Here is a 15,671-nt window from a genome sequence, read left to right on the forward strand (position 1 = left end):
GGGAAAAGAAAAAAAAAATCTATCCCGGTCACCAGATCAAGTTTATGTCCCATTGAACTGACATTCCTCAAACCGGGCCATCATGCCTCTATCGATTCCGTGCTGGCCGGCGCCTAGCCGAGACAAGCTGCATCTCGGTGAACCACCATCGATTATTGCGCAATTCTGATTGCTGCTCAGTCATCCGCCTATTGAATTATTGGGGGAAACACATTAGAGTAGCACGGGAACGGCGACGAGATTATGTGTTCTACTAGTCACGTAGTACGAACATCTGGGCATTGACTACTATCAGTCGTGCAAGTGTGTAGGAAATTCAGAGTTGGAATCCGGTATTTGGCTGTGTCTCCGAGTCAGTCATATTCGTTGAAGTGAAAGGACCAGCCTGTCTACTCCCTTAGACCCCTACATGCCCCAAGATTATCTATAGTCTTTCATTACTTGCCTCATACCTCAATAAAGAGACTAAGCAGCGCTCATCCCACCAATAACATGAACATTGATACTAGTTTAAATAATGTCTCTCCAACGATTTAAACACCCCACTAGAATCTCCCCCCCCCTCGTCTGTTCCCGCCTNCATAACGCCCAGCAATGCCACGCCTGACTCGAAATAGTTGCCAGACAGCTATAAATACCCGGAGCTCTCGGGCCTCAGTTTCCTTCCTTGGCGTACAGCGCCTTGCCCAGCAGGCACCAGTGTTCTGGTTCATTCATTCAAGCCCTGGTAGACTCACTACTATGTAGGCTCAGAAAAGAGAGGATAATCCACGGGTAGCGATGTGTAACATATATAGTCAAATCGATCTAATATGCCAACATAGTAGCACATAATCGGTTTATATATTGACACTATATATAATGGCGTATGAACTTTTTCATCGAATTGATCTAGCTTGATGAGAATCGTCATCCTTTTCTTTCAATCGGAGCTTTAGGATTTGGCGCTCTACCAGAATGCTTTTCCACAAATTGCGGAGATGGTTGGATATATACCAATCATGAGAATCAAGCAATAGTACTGCTGGCTGTCAAGGATAGGAGATGGTGGTTAGGATTTGAGAGCCGAGAAGCTGTATATATATATATTTCAAAGATGATGCCAAATACAGTGTTAGTAGAAGAGAAATTGGGCCTTTCCAGTATCTCGCCAAAGGTCACCTTCGAACACAAAACCAGGGGCTAGGCTATAGTATCCAAATTCCTGGTCTCGTTTTTTATTTCTGCCACTTCACCGAGATTTATCATAGAGTTTGAAGATACCGAGCAAAGGAAATTACTGTACTTCGGTTGCACGGTGTGAGGCATCACGGACAAGGGACTTGAATACAGGCATGGGGTAATATAGCAGTCCCATCTATCCGAATGGATAAGGTAGTGGATGGACTAAAGAGACTATTGCGTTCTGGAGTAATCAGCACGATCTATTACATCTTATTATCTGCATTATCTGAAAACTCTCTGTTACTTGACAGTAGACGATATTACCAGAGGTACTATGGGTGCTCTCGCATGGAGATTTATCTCTCTGGTGCCGTGTGCGGAGGGAACACAAACCAACGCATTACGCATCTACTACGTCAATTGGGCTCCCTTTGAAATTTCACGAGTTTTAAGTCACAATTGAGACAGCAAATATGGTCTAAAGGTTAGGTAGAGAACACAAAGAATACTTCGTCTATGTTGACTGCTTGAATTGTTCTTGTTATGCTTACATTGGCAATACCAAAGAATCGGAGTAACAACATGAATTTCTAAGATCAAGGATATGCAACACTATAACCAGTGAACATAATAAAGCAGAGGGCAACTAGCCGACGGTAATTCATGGAAGATTCTTAGCTCTGACACTGCGACATATCATCATGTCCGACGATCCCACGATGTGCCGGGAATAGCAGAACTTCCCAATATGGCTAGTAGTTCAATAGTGCCGATCCAAGTGGGACAAGTTGCAGAAAGGCAATGCGCCAAGGCGAGCAACCCCCGGTCACCTTCGGGAGAACATCACCCGTTCACCATGCCCAGCAAAGGCATCACTGTATACAGCTACATCGGCGTTCCGGGCTACGAGGTCGGCTTTGCTGTGCCTCAGCAGGAGGTGCTCCATGATGTGACCCACAACTTTACGAGCCGTCAGCTCGAAATCGACTCGTCGCACATTCAGGGGCTCGGAAACTTCACAGGCCGCTTCGAATGGACCGTCTTTCGCTATGGAGAACGTGTGGCTGGCGCACATAACGACGTTAGCAGCCTGACGGGAAAAATTGAGGGAGGCACGATGGTTGCGACGCAGGACTTCCACCCGGTCGTGACAGAGGACACCATCATCACTTATGGCTTCTATGCCGCGGGTCACGGCGAAGTTGGTCTCACTGATCGCCATCAGTGTTATGTAACGATCTGCTCAAGAGAGAATCGAGAATGGATGGGAAGTGTGGCTCCCCCAGGATCCCCTGCTGCACAGCAGCCCTTCTCGCGCTTCGTGCTCGCCGCGCCGCACGACAATGGCATGAATGGCATGACGGCATGCGAGGCCATCTTTCAGCATCTCGATTCGGACATGCTGGCAGCCGTTCGCCGGCTTGTTCCCCAGCTCGAGCACGTCAACCACGTCCCGGACCACTTTCTCATGAAGAAGCTACCTCATATCGTATACGGCCTCTCCATCACCCAAAAGAAAACCGTCTCGACTATGCTGGCCATGGGGGCACGGTACTTTGAGTTCCGTCCAGCCAAGCTCCTCCCCATGTTTCAGAAAGTGTCTGCCCTACGAGACACGTTCTACTTCCAGCATGCGTGTATCCCAGGTCTTGCTTTTGACGAATTCCTCCGCGAGCAGGTCGCCTTTCTCGACGAGAATCAAACAGAGATAGTCACAGTTCATATCCGATGGGATAACGTCGTGGCAGACTGCCAGCGGCCCACCGAAGACGAGATTTCGAACCTGCTTAACGAGGCATGTGCTCGAGCGGTGCGTGGCCCTATCACCTGGGGAACACGCGAGTGCTTTGAGCAACCAATTGAGGAATTGCGCCGCACGGGGACTCGCCTGATTGTTGTTATTGAAGCCGACAAGTACGATAGCTGGACCGCTGAAGCATATGCGACATTGAGTGCCGACCCAATAATCGACCGCTTTGAGTCTATGACTACCGAGGGACAGGCCGACTCAGACTTGACCATCCTGCAGTGCCAGGCGACCTCCCAGTCCATCAAGGAAGTGCTTGTGTACAGCGTCTTCTCCGCAGCAGCGGCTAGCTCTTGTCTTACGTCGACCAAGGGGATGCTTGACATGCAAACTTTGCCTTGGATTAGAGAGAATGCTCTGGATAGACTTCGGGCCGAGAGGACTATTGTTCTCATGAATGACTTTATCGATGGGGCAACTGTCGATACGTCCATTATGCTTTCGCGCCAGCGCTTGTCCTTGTAAACCGATCATTGCATAATGTGCATTGATAGAATTGTCCCTACCACCTTGTGTACATACTAATTAGATTCTTACTTGTCAACTACTTGCTACTTTGTATACTTCGGCTTACTAAGGGCTGCCAGTTGTGTCATTCTCCCGGCAGCCATCGGCGTAGTACTCCATCAATACTGAATTGATGCTGTCTATATTGCTAGGGTTGGTTCATCCGGCTGAACAAGAGATCCTGCTCCCCTCGAAGTTGATTGTATCTCATCCGCTCTTTTGTTCCTCTAAAGAAGGACAGCACGACTGACAATACCGGTGGTGTCAGGTGATAGTTGCCTATCCTTCCATCCGTCAACCTATTGGAAGTTCTTGTTCACCCTCTCGTTCCCTCTCATCCCCTTCTACCAGGATCATCCTTGACATAGAGCTGACAACATATCCATTCACCTTTGGCTTCGCAACCTACTTTTACGAAACGCATACGCATGATGCTTCCAATGTGACTGGTAAAATTACCATCGACAGACCAAGATTGAAACAACATATCCAGTCGGACGGGTGTGGGTTTCAAGCGGAACTGAATAGTAGGCAGACTCAATACAACAATCTGTAGCTCTCTTACAAACAGGATTTCCGTCAAGAAAAATTTACCAAGCAGACTGTCCCATAATCAAAGATCCATCGCTTTTGCACAAATTACCACATTTCACAAACGCACAAGATCATCCATCAAGAACGAATACCCATCAGCTCGTAGCTACACCAAGCCTAACTTCCTCCTCCAAAATGTCAATGTTTCACTTTTCGAACCTAGTGAACCAAACCTGGCTAAGGTCTGCAGTACGGCGAACTTTTGTGCAGGGCTTTCCAACTCGACTCTGTCTGGCAATTCCGAAGCCAGGTCAGAAAGCGCTTCCTGACACGAACTTCCTTTCGCCGCGCAATCCATAGTGAATAAATCACTTCATCCACCCTGGACGAATATGGAAACTCATATTCGGGACCGATCTCGGTGAACTTTTGGGCATTCTCAGGGAAGTACTTGACCTGAAGCGAGTTAGCATTGATTAACAATAAGTGCGTAAACGATCTCTCACATCAGGCTTTTTCAGAAGTTCAAGTACCAATTGACCCTGGCCAAAGGGGTCCTGGTATACTAAGGAATTCCCTTCTCCGCGTGAAAAACTGGGCGAGGCTGAAAGAGCCATTATCAGAAAGTCCACCGACCAGTTTCTGCTAATTGCCACAGAAGCAGATTTGAGGGCGAATATCTTATTAAAGGAGTTAGTGCCTCACCCTAAGCATGCAACAGGACCATCCTAGGTATATCAGGAAGGATTGTGGTGCGGGTCTCATTTGAATTTTGGTGGCCAGGAGAGCCTACTTTAGAACGGTTCCCAATCACGACAAATTTGACATCGTTAAACCAATTGCATGCTCGCACGCAGTTGGTGAAAAGAATCCTACAATTACGCCACAGTTGGCGATTTGGTGATTCTGGATGGGGGGTGGGCTGTACCATGATCTGGGTTGACATCAAGGTCTTCTGGTCACGCAAAGAGTGGGCGACGATTAAAGTCTTCTTATACCTTCTAGCGCCGACCCTTTTGCGTTGTGGATTGCTAGCATGAGTACGATGCCGTACTTTCGTCCTTCTATTTTGCATTAAGGTGTTTACGAAGTCACCCAGCTTCCCTTCCGATATCCCCGGAGAGGGAACTCTATCTGAAGAACCTGTTTCGAGACAAATACCATGAGAGTGATAAGGTAAGCCTGCATCGCGATGAAGCATCCAAGTCCATTGAAACTATCCTGACTTTTGGGCTTAAAGCTTACAGGTGGTTCTGAATTTTTATTACAGTGGGTGTAACATGAGCTATGGAGGTATCATAGGGTCTGGAGCATAGTACGGAATGCATTCGTAGTAAGTAGTAAACCTCGTATTTATTCCCCGAAAAAGAAACCTCCTACACTGAGGGAACGCCGCTGAAGATTCTTACACCTTCTTCATGCTCCATTTTAGATGCACCGCTTGACTCTTTTCGTTCCTCATTTGCGGTGTGAGCGGAAGAGCATTTTCTGCACGAAGCTTCTCTTGAAGTCTCAGGTAGCATGCACGATACTGCTTGCTGGTCCGCGACACTTCACCATTGCAGAAAAAGTACCAAAGAGGTGCAAAGTCAGGTCGCAGTTCATCCAGGGCAAAAAGCCCCTTCTCAGCAAGCCTTGTGGCTTCCTGCAACCAGAATTCTAAGGCTTTCACCCATTCATCCTCCCACCCCCGTTCCAATTGCCCATTGGGAGTCCGATCCCGACACATCAGCCATATCAGGGCCTCAACTGTTTTGACCGGCCTGATCATCCTTGCAGGAACCAAATCTAAGGGAGGACACCTTGCCGTAGGATCGTAGTGGGTCCTGGGGATCCGAATCGGCATGTAGTACGGATCATCCGATGAGAGAGGAGACGACGGTAAGTCGGGGAAGGCAAAGAGAAGTGACGATTTGTCCCAGAATACCACAGGTAAATCGATTTCACCTATTCCGCTGCTGCACAGGTGAGCATGCGCTGCAGCCACCGGTCCATTCCATGGCTGCTTCACCATACACTGTTCCCCACGCTTGCATGCCTCAAGCCCGTCAGCTAGAAGGGCCTGACATGCTTTCCCGGTCATGCCATCGGAAACGATGTAATCAATTCTCTGTTTGTTGCGTTAGCGAGTGAAGGGGGAGAGGGGGGGTAGACGAGGACTTTTGCGTCGCTTTCCCTTCTAAGTGAGACGGGGGTGGTGCCTACCTTCGGAATTTCTGGATGTATAAGGAGACTCTTGACAGCATCACCCCAAAGTACGTTATTGATTCCGGCTTTGTCCAGAGCCTGCGCCATAAACTTTAGCCTGCCAATGTACACTCCGAACATCTTGCCAGGATGTTGTAACTTGGTTTTTTCAAAAGGCTTGTTGTCGTTCTCGTTCTCAATGTAGGAGAAATAGTACGCGTGGTAATATTCTCGTGCTTGGCTGGAGTTGACCTCACTAAGTACACGACTACCAGAGCCATCGGGGTATTTTGGACCACTTATATAGACATTGTGCTTGAAAGGGGACCCACTGTTACCTGTTCGAAGCTATTTGCTCTATCGCGACTTGCCTGTAATTTGAATATCTTTTGGAAGACTTTTTCATATGAAGGCCTACTCAATGTGATGATATCTCTCAGTTCATTGGGTCACTTTATTAAATTGAATCTAAGAAGTAGCGGAACTTTTCTACAAAGGAACGTTCTATCTTGTACTTAATCGACAATCGATCGACGATCTCCCGGGCTTACATGCCATGTCAATTTTTCAATCGTACGAAAGGTGGGAAGAAATCTGTCAAAATACCCGACTGCTACCCTGTGGCTGAAATCTTGAGGTTATGAACTTTGCAGATGATCACGGAAGGGATCTATCCCGGAGCTTCCTGATGAGAAAGTTTGATGACTCTAGGGATATCCCTGAGTATTTCCAAGTCGTTTGATTCGCTTGGCAAGGTCTATCCCTATTCGCTGGGAGCTTACATCTGACTAGTGGTGCTGATATTCTTTCATTTCTTTTTTTTTTGCTTTTTTTATGCTCGCTTGTTTGTCTGTGAAACTGTCAGCAACCGGCTTCTCCACACTGTTGCATCTGCATTCATCGAGGGAATTTCCGAGAGATGGTTGTTATTACCGAAGGAGCATATTCATCATTAGAAGCTGGAGAAGAGATTGATGTCTGCACAGTATTGTGGAAGAAATCCTTGGATTGAACATACCGAGGAATATGGAGTCGCAGATCAAATAAAGTAGTGGAGTTACATACTTGCAAGTGGAGTTGCGGTCAACCCCAAGATTTTCTTTTTTCTTTTCTGGGAATTGAATGGATGGGGCTGGCGCCACAGAGGCCCAATGCGTTCGTTACACGCCAGTTGGTGCCTTTTGACGGGTCGGATAAGAGTTCCTCTGCATGACTCTGAAACGAAAAAACTTAACTGATCCGTTTGCACTGGGGGACCATCCGTAGATGTTGAAGGGTTCGATTGAGATCGGATGGATAAGCTTGGCATTTGTTTTCATCATCATGATGCTTTGGTAGCGTATGCATGAATGGCACTGCACTTGCCATTTTACTCTCTCTCTCTCTCTCTCTCTCTCTCTCTTCGGTTTCATCAAACTTTGACGGAACTTTTTCTCTTATGTTGTCATTTCTTTCCCCGTTTTGCATAGGATGCAGTACGATCATGTGTATTGGTAGAAATAATCTGTCGCATCCAGCCCTGGCGCCAAGACAACAGATATCGGAGGGCATGTAATTGTAGCCTCAGGCATTAAGGTAGACTAAAGTATCACGTGATGTAGAAGTGTTAGAACCAAAGGATATCCTTCTATCTTTCCCCGTGAGTACTTTGTACTCTGTGTGGTGATGGAAAGTGACCAATATGCTGCCATAAAGCAGGGATCCTAGTTTCATTCACCAGTTATCTCAATGAATGAGGGGTAATCTAGATAACCTGTCTCAAATATCCTAGTCTCATTTAATGTTTATCCGGACGCTTATGGAACCCAGCTGAGCTCTCAGCGCCAAATTGCTCCATGGTATACTCCATTTGAATGCAGGATTTATCTCAGAGCCGTTGGAGATCCAGAACCTGCCGCCTACATGTTATGTTATCGCTACGCCTCTTCCCGAGCGGCATGGCATGCACTGCAACTCGGCTGGTCACCATGCTCTCTGCCTGCATCATTGGTGCATACGGGGACGCAACCACTTACAAAGTACTAGTGGTTCGCGCTGGCAGTGACTATAGGTACATGAACTAGCTACCAAGCTAACTAACAGAGGATAGTAACTATGACTGCCAGCGGCTGGATATTCTACCCGGAGGGAAACTACTATCACCATAGGCGGATACACTCACCCCCCGGGTAACTACTGAACTACTACTAGCAACAGTTGGCAATCAATCCAATCAAAAGCGTTGCGGTCGGCAACTGTCACGGAACTGCTAGTACTTACTACGAAGAGAGAAAGAAAGAGGGGAGAGAAAGGACACAGGGGATGGAATGGCGCGTCGGCAACCATCCAATGTGACGCCAGCCGACCGGCGAAAATGTGATGAGAATCGAGAGAAGTGTGCTTCGGGACCCAACAGGATGATCCGAAGGACCGCCAGACCAACAGGATTCATCACTCGTGTGAACAGAGCCACATAAGGGTGCAGCGCTAGGGGTTCGCTCGGCGCAACTTGTGCTTAGACGCTTAAGTCACTGGCCAATAACTACAATACGTATGATGATTCCCCCGCCGCAGCAGCAAAGCAACTTGCTTGCTTGTCGTCCATCCATTTCCTTCCCAAGCGCCATGCCATCCCCTCTCCACTCCGGCGATTGTGATCACCCAATTGCGGTTGTACTTGCTTACTGGTTATAATCTCGTTGCCTTCCGGTTTCTTGTCCTGGTGGGTGTGGATGTACTTCTGGATTTTTTCTGTTTCTCTTTCTTTTTGTTCTACTTTGGTTCTTGATTTGGTGACTTGGACTCATTTGGATGTTGAAGAACTTCATCTCTGCACCCTCACTGTGCTATACCGCTTATTGATGCTTCTCTCCTCCGGGTTGCGAGCGGAGGGTGTGCGCCTCGCCGGTACATGTAGATCCCTACGGGACGACCGCATTTGAGCGACCTGACAATATCATTCAACCCTCGAGAACCTTCTTTTGCTTGGGTGTCAAAGAGCTGAAACGCTCTGCGCACTACGGTATAGTGTCTGAAGCTGTAGATGAATTCGCGAGTTTGCGATCTGGAATCAGAAGCGACCGCCACCATGAACAGACAACTGCAGCTGAATACGTCCAATCTGGGCTCCAATCCGAGATACTCTTATATGGAAACTCCGTTAGAGATGCATGCTCCAGGAAGCCGACTAAGAGACGAGATCACACCTCCAGCGGCCACAACGAACACCCAGTCAACAGAATCACAGACTGTCATGGAGCACTTTCAACCACCGGTGAATGAGAAGTCGCAACAATACCAGCAAGACATGGCCGTTCAAGGCTATCCCTGCGGACCAAATCTCGAACAACATCCAGCCAACTATGCGCCGTACGCGGATGAGATCCAACAAGTCCAGCAGAATCCGAAAGTGCCTGAATACTCTTACGCACAGCCTCCACAATCCCCGGGCCCTCTTCCAGTCAAAAAAGACCTGGAAATGTCAGAACCGTTACCAAATAAACAGCCTATGGCTGTTGTACCAGACACGAATCCTTTACATTCGCCTCAATTACCCCAATTTCCCCCTCCAGTCGCCCATGGGGCGCCAGCGACACCTGCAGGATTTGACCTTATGGCATATCATCGGCCGGGTCAAATAACGCATCCTGATCTCGAGATTAAAGGCGGATCGTGGCGCACTAGCATGTGCGGCTGCTATGATGTTGGGTCATGCTGTCTCGGACTACTCTGTCCATGCATCCTATTCGGAAAAACGCAATATCGACTTTCTATGAAGTCAAGGAGTGAAGACCCAACCAATATGCTCGGGTATGAAACGTGTAATAGCTCCTGCACCGCTATGGCTCTGGCCTGTGGGTGTCAATGTAAGTGTGCACCTTTCCAGTTAGTCTTCAGCACCAGCAAAGTATGCTAACAAGCTGTCGCAGGTTTTCTGGCAACATTTCAGCGCCGTCGAACGCGAAAAGCCTATAAGATCGAAGGGGATATTGTCTCCGACTGCGTTCGAGCTACGTGCTGCACATGCTGTACGCTCATCCAAAACGAGGTCGAGATCAAGAAACGGGAAGAAGAACGCGGGAGATATGCTAGTGCCACGGGGGCAGCGTTAGTATCACCATACCTGCCTCCGACGCAGATGTCGTACGGACCACCTCCGAGGTGATGGGACTTCCGTAAGGGCTTTTCTGGGGGAGGAATGTGGGGGTGTGAGACCCTGATCACTGTTTGGACTATAGAAGGAGGGGGGGGGAGAGAGAGAGTAATGGGGATGTTTGTACGACTGAAGTGGTGTCTAACTAAGGGACGCAGTGCATGGGATCTGGTTAATTCCGTCCTCTCTCATCCATCTGTACTACCATGTTTGTTTTGTTGGGAGGCTGAGGTCTCCGTGTGATCGATTGTCAGTCAAACATGTTCCCTCGTGGCCTTCGTCTTATGCTTGGGGTCCCATCGCGGGTCGATTTTTGTCAAGATTGCTGGTGTGGACCTGCACTGGGGTCTAGCCAACTTGTACATACATAATCAATCAGGACAACTGTCATAGTTGCATTGCAGAATACAAGCAAGAGTTCCGAACGAGATAGCTGTACAGTTAGAAAGAGGAATGATTGATGAGGTGGAGATGGGGCAAGCGGTGTACAAGAAGAGCCAAACTGGCGACGGCAATCTGGACCGCGGGTGGCGGATCTTTCTATGGCGCTGCCAAATCCTCCTCCCCCTCGCCTACTCTCTCCAGGACGTATCATCCCGTGTACCACCTCAGCTCTTTCGCGGCATCGCTTCCTCTACGCTCCGTTGTTGTTGCTCATCACCTCCCCAATCCCTTCCAGCTTTCTGTCCGATCACCAAACCCCGACGCGGATCATCTCGAACTTTGTCTCCCCGCCCCCCCTTTTCCCATCCCAGCTCCCCCGACTCCGCCCGTCGAACATCGGATAAAGCAACTCGCTCTCTCCCCATCTCTCTCGCGCCCTTCGTTACCCCCCCGTCTCCTCCCCCCCAGCACTGCTCCGCAAGAATGATGGTTGCTTGAAAAGGCCGCGTGTGACGGGTCCACTCTGACAAGGGCATTGATGATAGCCGTTACGCCTCATCTCGTAGGGGTCTGAGGACTGCTCCGAGGAGAAATCAATCGTCCCCGCCGACCATGGGGGAACCCGCTCATCTAACGCCTCGCCAAATTTGGGCTCAACCGACGACAACGACCACCAGGACCTATGAAGCTGACTGCACGCCGTTTCTATTACCCAGCTCTGGTATGTGGATTTGTGCTGGGCCCAATGCGGGCCGTCAAGCAACTCGCTTCCGTATGGTTACACTGACGCGGCGCTTCGGTGGGTGCTTTGCAGGTTACGTCTATTTGAATCGCTCCTACTCCATCGCCTTGACCGAAAATGCCATCTACGATCCCATCTGTACGGGCACGGGCACAGCGACTGCCACGGCTCATGCGGTCGCCGCGCTCGATGTCACCGACCCTTTTTATTCCTCCGTGACCCCGGCGTTGTATGCCATGGGCTGTACGACCGTTGTCAGCTATCTTCTCGTTATTATTCTTCTCATCACGCCGCGTACGTTTTATGTTGGAGGTCCTGGTGGGGGTGCGAACTTTCTCGGACGTCATGGTATGATTAGCGGTTCGTATAGTGGTAATTCGTCGGTGGTCGGCGTTGGTGGTCGCCCGTGGTTGCAGAAGGTCGCAGCCTTGTTAGTCGCGGTATCGCTCACCATCGCGACTGTGGACTCCTTCCGTGTGGCTGAACAGCAATACTATTATGGTTACTCCGATGCCGAAGCGCTGGCCGACGAGGTCATCGACGGTATGGAGATCCGGGTGGTCAGAATCATTTCCAGCACCTTTTTGTGGCTGGCCCAGATTCAGACTTTGATTCGGCTATTCCCTCGACATAAGGAGAAAATAATGATCAAATGGGCAGGGTTCGCGTTAATCGTGTTCGATACGACATTTAGTATCCTCGACAAGTTCTTGGTCAAAACCGATACCGTTCACCCACGGCTCTATGAAGACGCGATTCCCGCTCTCAGCTATCTGTTCGAACTTGCACTCAACCTATTGTACGCCGCTTGGGTCATCTTCTATTCGCTTTCGAAACATCGCTTCGCCTTCTTCCATCCGAAAATGAGGAACATCTGCTTGGTGGCCTTGCTATCGTTATGTGCGATCCTTATACCCGTTGTGTTTTTTGTCCTGGATATCGCAAAACCGAAAATCGCCGGATGGGGTACTTATGTCAGGTGGGTTGGTTCGGCTGCAGCAAGTGTCGTGGTTTGGGAATGGGTGGAGCGGATCGAAGCATTGGAACGCGATGAGAGGAAGGATGGGATTCTTGGACGCGAAATATTTGATGGAGATGAGATGTTGGAAGTGACCCCTTCGGAAGAAGTCGATTGGCCGCGCTACAATCCTGACGGCCATGATCGAGGCGGAGGCGGTGGAACGTCTTCAGGATGGGGAGGCATGATGGGACTGGCTCATCGTCCTTTACGTACGAGGGTGGGTCGCAATTGGCAGTCGAACCTGGAGAACCAGCAACACAACATTCCCATGGACCCTCGGCGCCGGCGCATGGCACCCCGACCAACTCCTCCCCCAGCAGCTATAACGCCTGTTAGTCGGGCCGACACAACCAGCGCGGCCAGTACGGTATACAACATACATTATCATCCGGTGTCTAGTCCAACTCCACCGGTGGCCATGCCTCATATGGAGGAAGAGGACGAAGACATAGACGAAACGGTGGCTGCGAAGGAGATGACAACCGAAGGTCAGCAAGCTGGCCTAGCTCATGATGTGCTGGCACAACAACAGACCCGGGAACAATCCCCTCAGATTGTGCACGTGGATAAAAGATGGCGAGCGCTGCTGAATCCTTTCAAACGAAGGCGTGCATCTTTGCCAAGAGAAGTCGCGTCTGCACAGGCCGAGGAAGAAGGGAATCCCGCAGGTGCTCAAGTGGAACTGCAACGCCATTCTCTGGATGATAGCGACGATGAGCACAGCTTACAGCACAGGCACGATTTTCGGTTTGGCTTCCATCGAAGATTGCGACCCGGTTCTGGACGACAAGGCTCCGACTCGCCCTTGCCAGTCACGGTCATTCCTGCTAGACGCCGTGGTCAACAGACCTGGTCGCCGCAGCAATATCATGAGCCTAGTTCACGAACAACAACTTCGAATCAGCGTGTTCCGCCTGGCCGTGATGACCTGCCTGTAAGGGTGATTCAGCCGCAAACGCGAACTGCTGCTCCATGGAGCGCAGCCGATGGGCAAGGGTTCAGTCATGGCAACTATGAGCTGCGCTATGACCCTGAAGCTGCGGCACTTGTGGAACCTGGTGAGAATTGCACTGAATCTCAGCCGGCGCTGGACGCCGATGGCTCGGTCAGCGAGCCTACTCGGGGGCCGGCTGGGCGCCAACAACCCGAGCAGGAATTCGACCCGATGGAAGGAGCACCTCTATCACCGGCTCAACCTTTTCCTGACGAGGTCCCCGAAGATTCACGAGGGTCACATGGCCAGCAGTGAGGTCCACGTGTGATGCGGAATTGCCTTCGTCTTCCTGTCTCAAACACTCCATTTCGCTTCTGTTTCGCATTTTCTGCCGCTGATGTTTGATTTCTAGCGGGGAGTATTGGCGATCTTGGGTGCTGCCGGATGGTCTACTACTGGAGTTTTCTTTTCTGACACTCTTTGTTCCGGGGCAAAACTTGCTTTATTTGCTTTTTCAATGTTTGGTTTAATCAGGGGCTTGGGCTGGGCACGGGTGTATGCATAGGTTGGTCTGGGTTGGTTGGAGCCCTCCATGTCTCAGGCGACCGCACTGTTGTTGATGTACAAAGATACCCTTGGGATGCATATATCACTGATCTTTCCTTCATATACATTGTTATCATGGCATATTAATGCGACATATTGTTGTCTTAGGTCTGGGTGTAGTAAAGAGTAGGCTCAGTCATTAAGCAGGCGAAGACTATTATCTGTTGAAGATAACAAGCCAGGTACGTACCTTATGCTTCGGTATCATGCTCACAATCCCGGCTAGTCTGTGATGAATGGCCCCGTCTCTCTCCAGTTGAGAATCCAGGGGAGCGCAGCAACCCCACATATTACCAGATGATCACAGTATATTTTTCCCCAGCTGTGGGGACCACCTTATCCCCGGAGTTGCTGTCTGGGGCCCGAGTTGCGCTGCTCGGATGACATCTCGGTTTGTGGTCCGCCGACCCGATGGTCCCGACGTGAGGCTTCGTATAAGTGCCAGCGTGCGCAAACATCCGATCAGGCTCAGTATACAGGCTGAGCCCCTGTTAATCCTAAGCTGGATTTAGAGTTATCATCGTATCAAGTACTAAGTCTTTATCTGATTGAAAGGCGCAGAGATGGGTACGTACTTAGCCAGACATACTCCTGGATATGCGCAGCCGATACTAACAATGTATAGGATTAACGCCCGTCCACTTCTTCTCTCATGGCTCGACCATGATGCTCGGCGAAGAGTCCACTTCAGCCGACTACTGGCGGAGATGCGGCGACGAAGCCCTAGTACAAGGCATCAAAGGCGTAGTCATAATGGTACATCATCCACTCCATACTCCCTCTCCATCACCAACAACACTAACAACACCCCCCAGGGCGCCCACTGGGCCTGCCACGGCGACGGCATTGAAGTCGCGACGAACCCTAACCCAGGCAAAAGCCCCGTTGCCTACGTCCACCCCTCCAAATACGTCGACTACAAGCTCAACCCCGACCTGCCCACCGCCCACCGGTGCATCTCCCTCCTCTCTCAAGCCGGTTTCAAAGCCACCGGCAACGACACCTTCGAGTGGATCCACGACGTCTACCTCATTCTCATTCGCATGTTCCCTAACGCCTGCCCACCCACCACCATCATCTCCTCCAACGCCCGCTACGACCCCCACTACCACATGAAAGTCGGCTCCACGCTCCGCCAGCTCCGTCGCGAGAACTACCTGATCATCGGCACCGGTGGCGCCGTGCACAACCTCTACCGCAATCGGTGGGCGCCTATGCTGCGGTTCCGCGATAACTTTGCCATGGAGACGCCGCCTGAGGACTGGGCGTTGGAGTTCCGTCAGGCTGTTGAGGATGTTATGGTGAAGTGTCCGGGCGGGCCGAAGATGAGACGCGCTATGACGAGGTTGATGAAGCATCCTGAGTATAGGGATGCGCATGCGACGGATGATCATTTTATGGCCGCATTGTTTGTGGCGGGTGCTGTGGGGGAGTGGGAGGATGAGGGGAGTAAGGTGGTGCTGGGGGCGGAGACGTGGGAGTTGACGAATATGTGTAATTCGCAGTTTACGATTGGGGAGTGGAGTAAGTTGGGATAGTTGCTGGAGTTATGTTTGCTGCTTGGTGTGTGTTATAATACTTATTGGTTCTTAGTAAAGTTCCCCATGAGAAATATCTTCAGTAGTCTATCTGAGAACTGGTCTGGTTACTTCT

At 50.1% G+C, this 15,671-nt stretch overlaps 5 protein-coding genes across 5 annotated transcripts; 4 read left to right on the forward strand and 1 right to left on the reverse strand.

Moving 5' to 3' along the window:
- Positions 1–1,912: 1,912 nt before the first annotated feature.
- On the forward strand, positions 1,913–3,436 carry An14g04620 (uncharacterized protein; the record flags this gene model as incomplete). The annotated part of the gene is made up of 1 exon (XM_001401049.3): positions 1,913–3,436. One exon carries the CDS (start codon positions 1,913–1,915, stop codon positions 3,434–3,436), a length of 1,524 nt encoding a protein of 507 aa, XP_001401086.3.
- Positions 3,437–5,417: 1,981 nt separating this feature from the next.
- On the reverse strand, positions 5,418–6,757 carry An14g04630 (uncharacterized protein; the record flags this gene model as incomplete). Its single annotated transcript, XM_001401050.3, has 3 exons — positions 5,418–6,122; positions 6,218–6,537; positions 6,751–6,757. The coding sequence occupies 3 exons, from the start codon at positions 6,755–6,757 to the stop codon at positions 5,418–5,420; spliced, it is 1,032 nt and encodes a 343-aa protein (XP_001401087.3).
- A 2,509-nt stretch (positions 6,758–9,266) lies between these two features.
- An14g04640 (uncharacterized protein) lies at positions 9,267–10,343 on the forward strand (the record flags this gene model as incomplete). The annotated part of the gene is made up of 2 exons (XM_001401051.1): positions 9,267–10,044; positions 10,108–10,343. The coding sequence occupies 2 exons, from the start codon at positions 9,267–9,269 to the stop codon at positions 10,341–10,343; spliced, it is 1,014 nt and encodes a 337-aa protein (XP_001401088.1).
- A 984-nt stretch (positions 10,344–11,327) lies between these two features.
- An14g04650 (uncharacterized protein) lies at positions 11,328–13,727 on the forward strand (the record flags this gene model as incomplete). The annotated part of the gene is made up of 2 exons (XM_001401052.1): positions 11,328–11,436; positions 11,530–13,727. The coding sequence occupies 2 exons, from the start codon at positions 11,328–11,330 to the stop codon at positions 13,725–13,727; spliced, it is 2,307 nt and encodes a 768-aa protein (XP_001401089.1).
- An 854-nt stretch (positions 13,728–14,581) lies between these two features.
- An14g04660 (uncharacterized protein) lies at positions 14,582–15,556 on the forward strand (the record flags this gene model as incomplete). The annotated part of the gene is made up of 3 exons (XM_001401053.1): positions 14,582–14,585; positions 14,644–14,774; positions 14,834–15,556. 3 exons carry the CDS (start codon positions 14,582–14,584, stop codon positions 15,554–15,556), a joined length of 858 nt encoding a protein of 285 aa, XP_001401090.1.
- Between the last annotated feature and the right edge of the window lie 115 nt (positions 15,557–15,671).

This window comes from Aspergillus niger (assembly GCF_000002855.4).
Source record: "Aspergillus niger supercontig An14".
Taxonomy (NCBI): Eukaryota; Fungi; Ascomycota; class Eurotiomycetes; order Eurotiales; family Aspergillaceae; genus Aspergillus; species Aspergillus niger.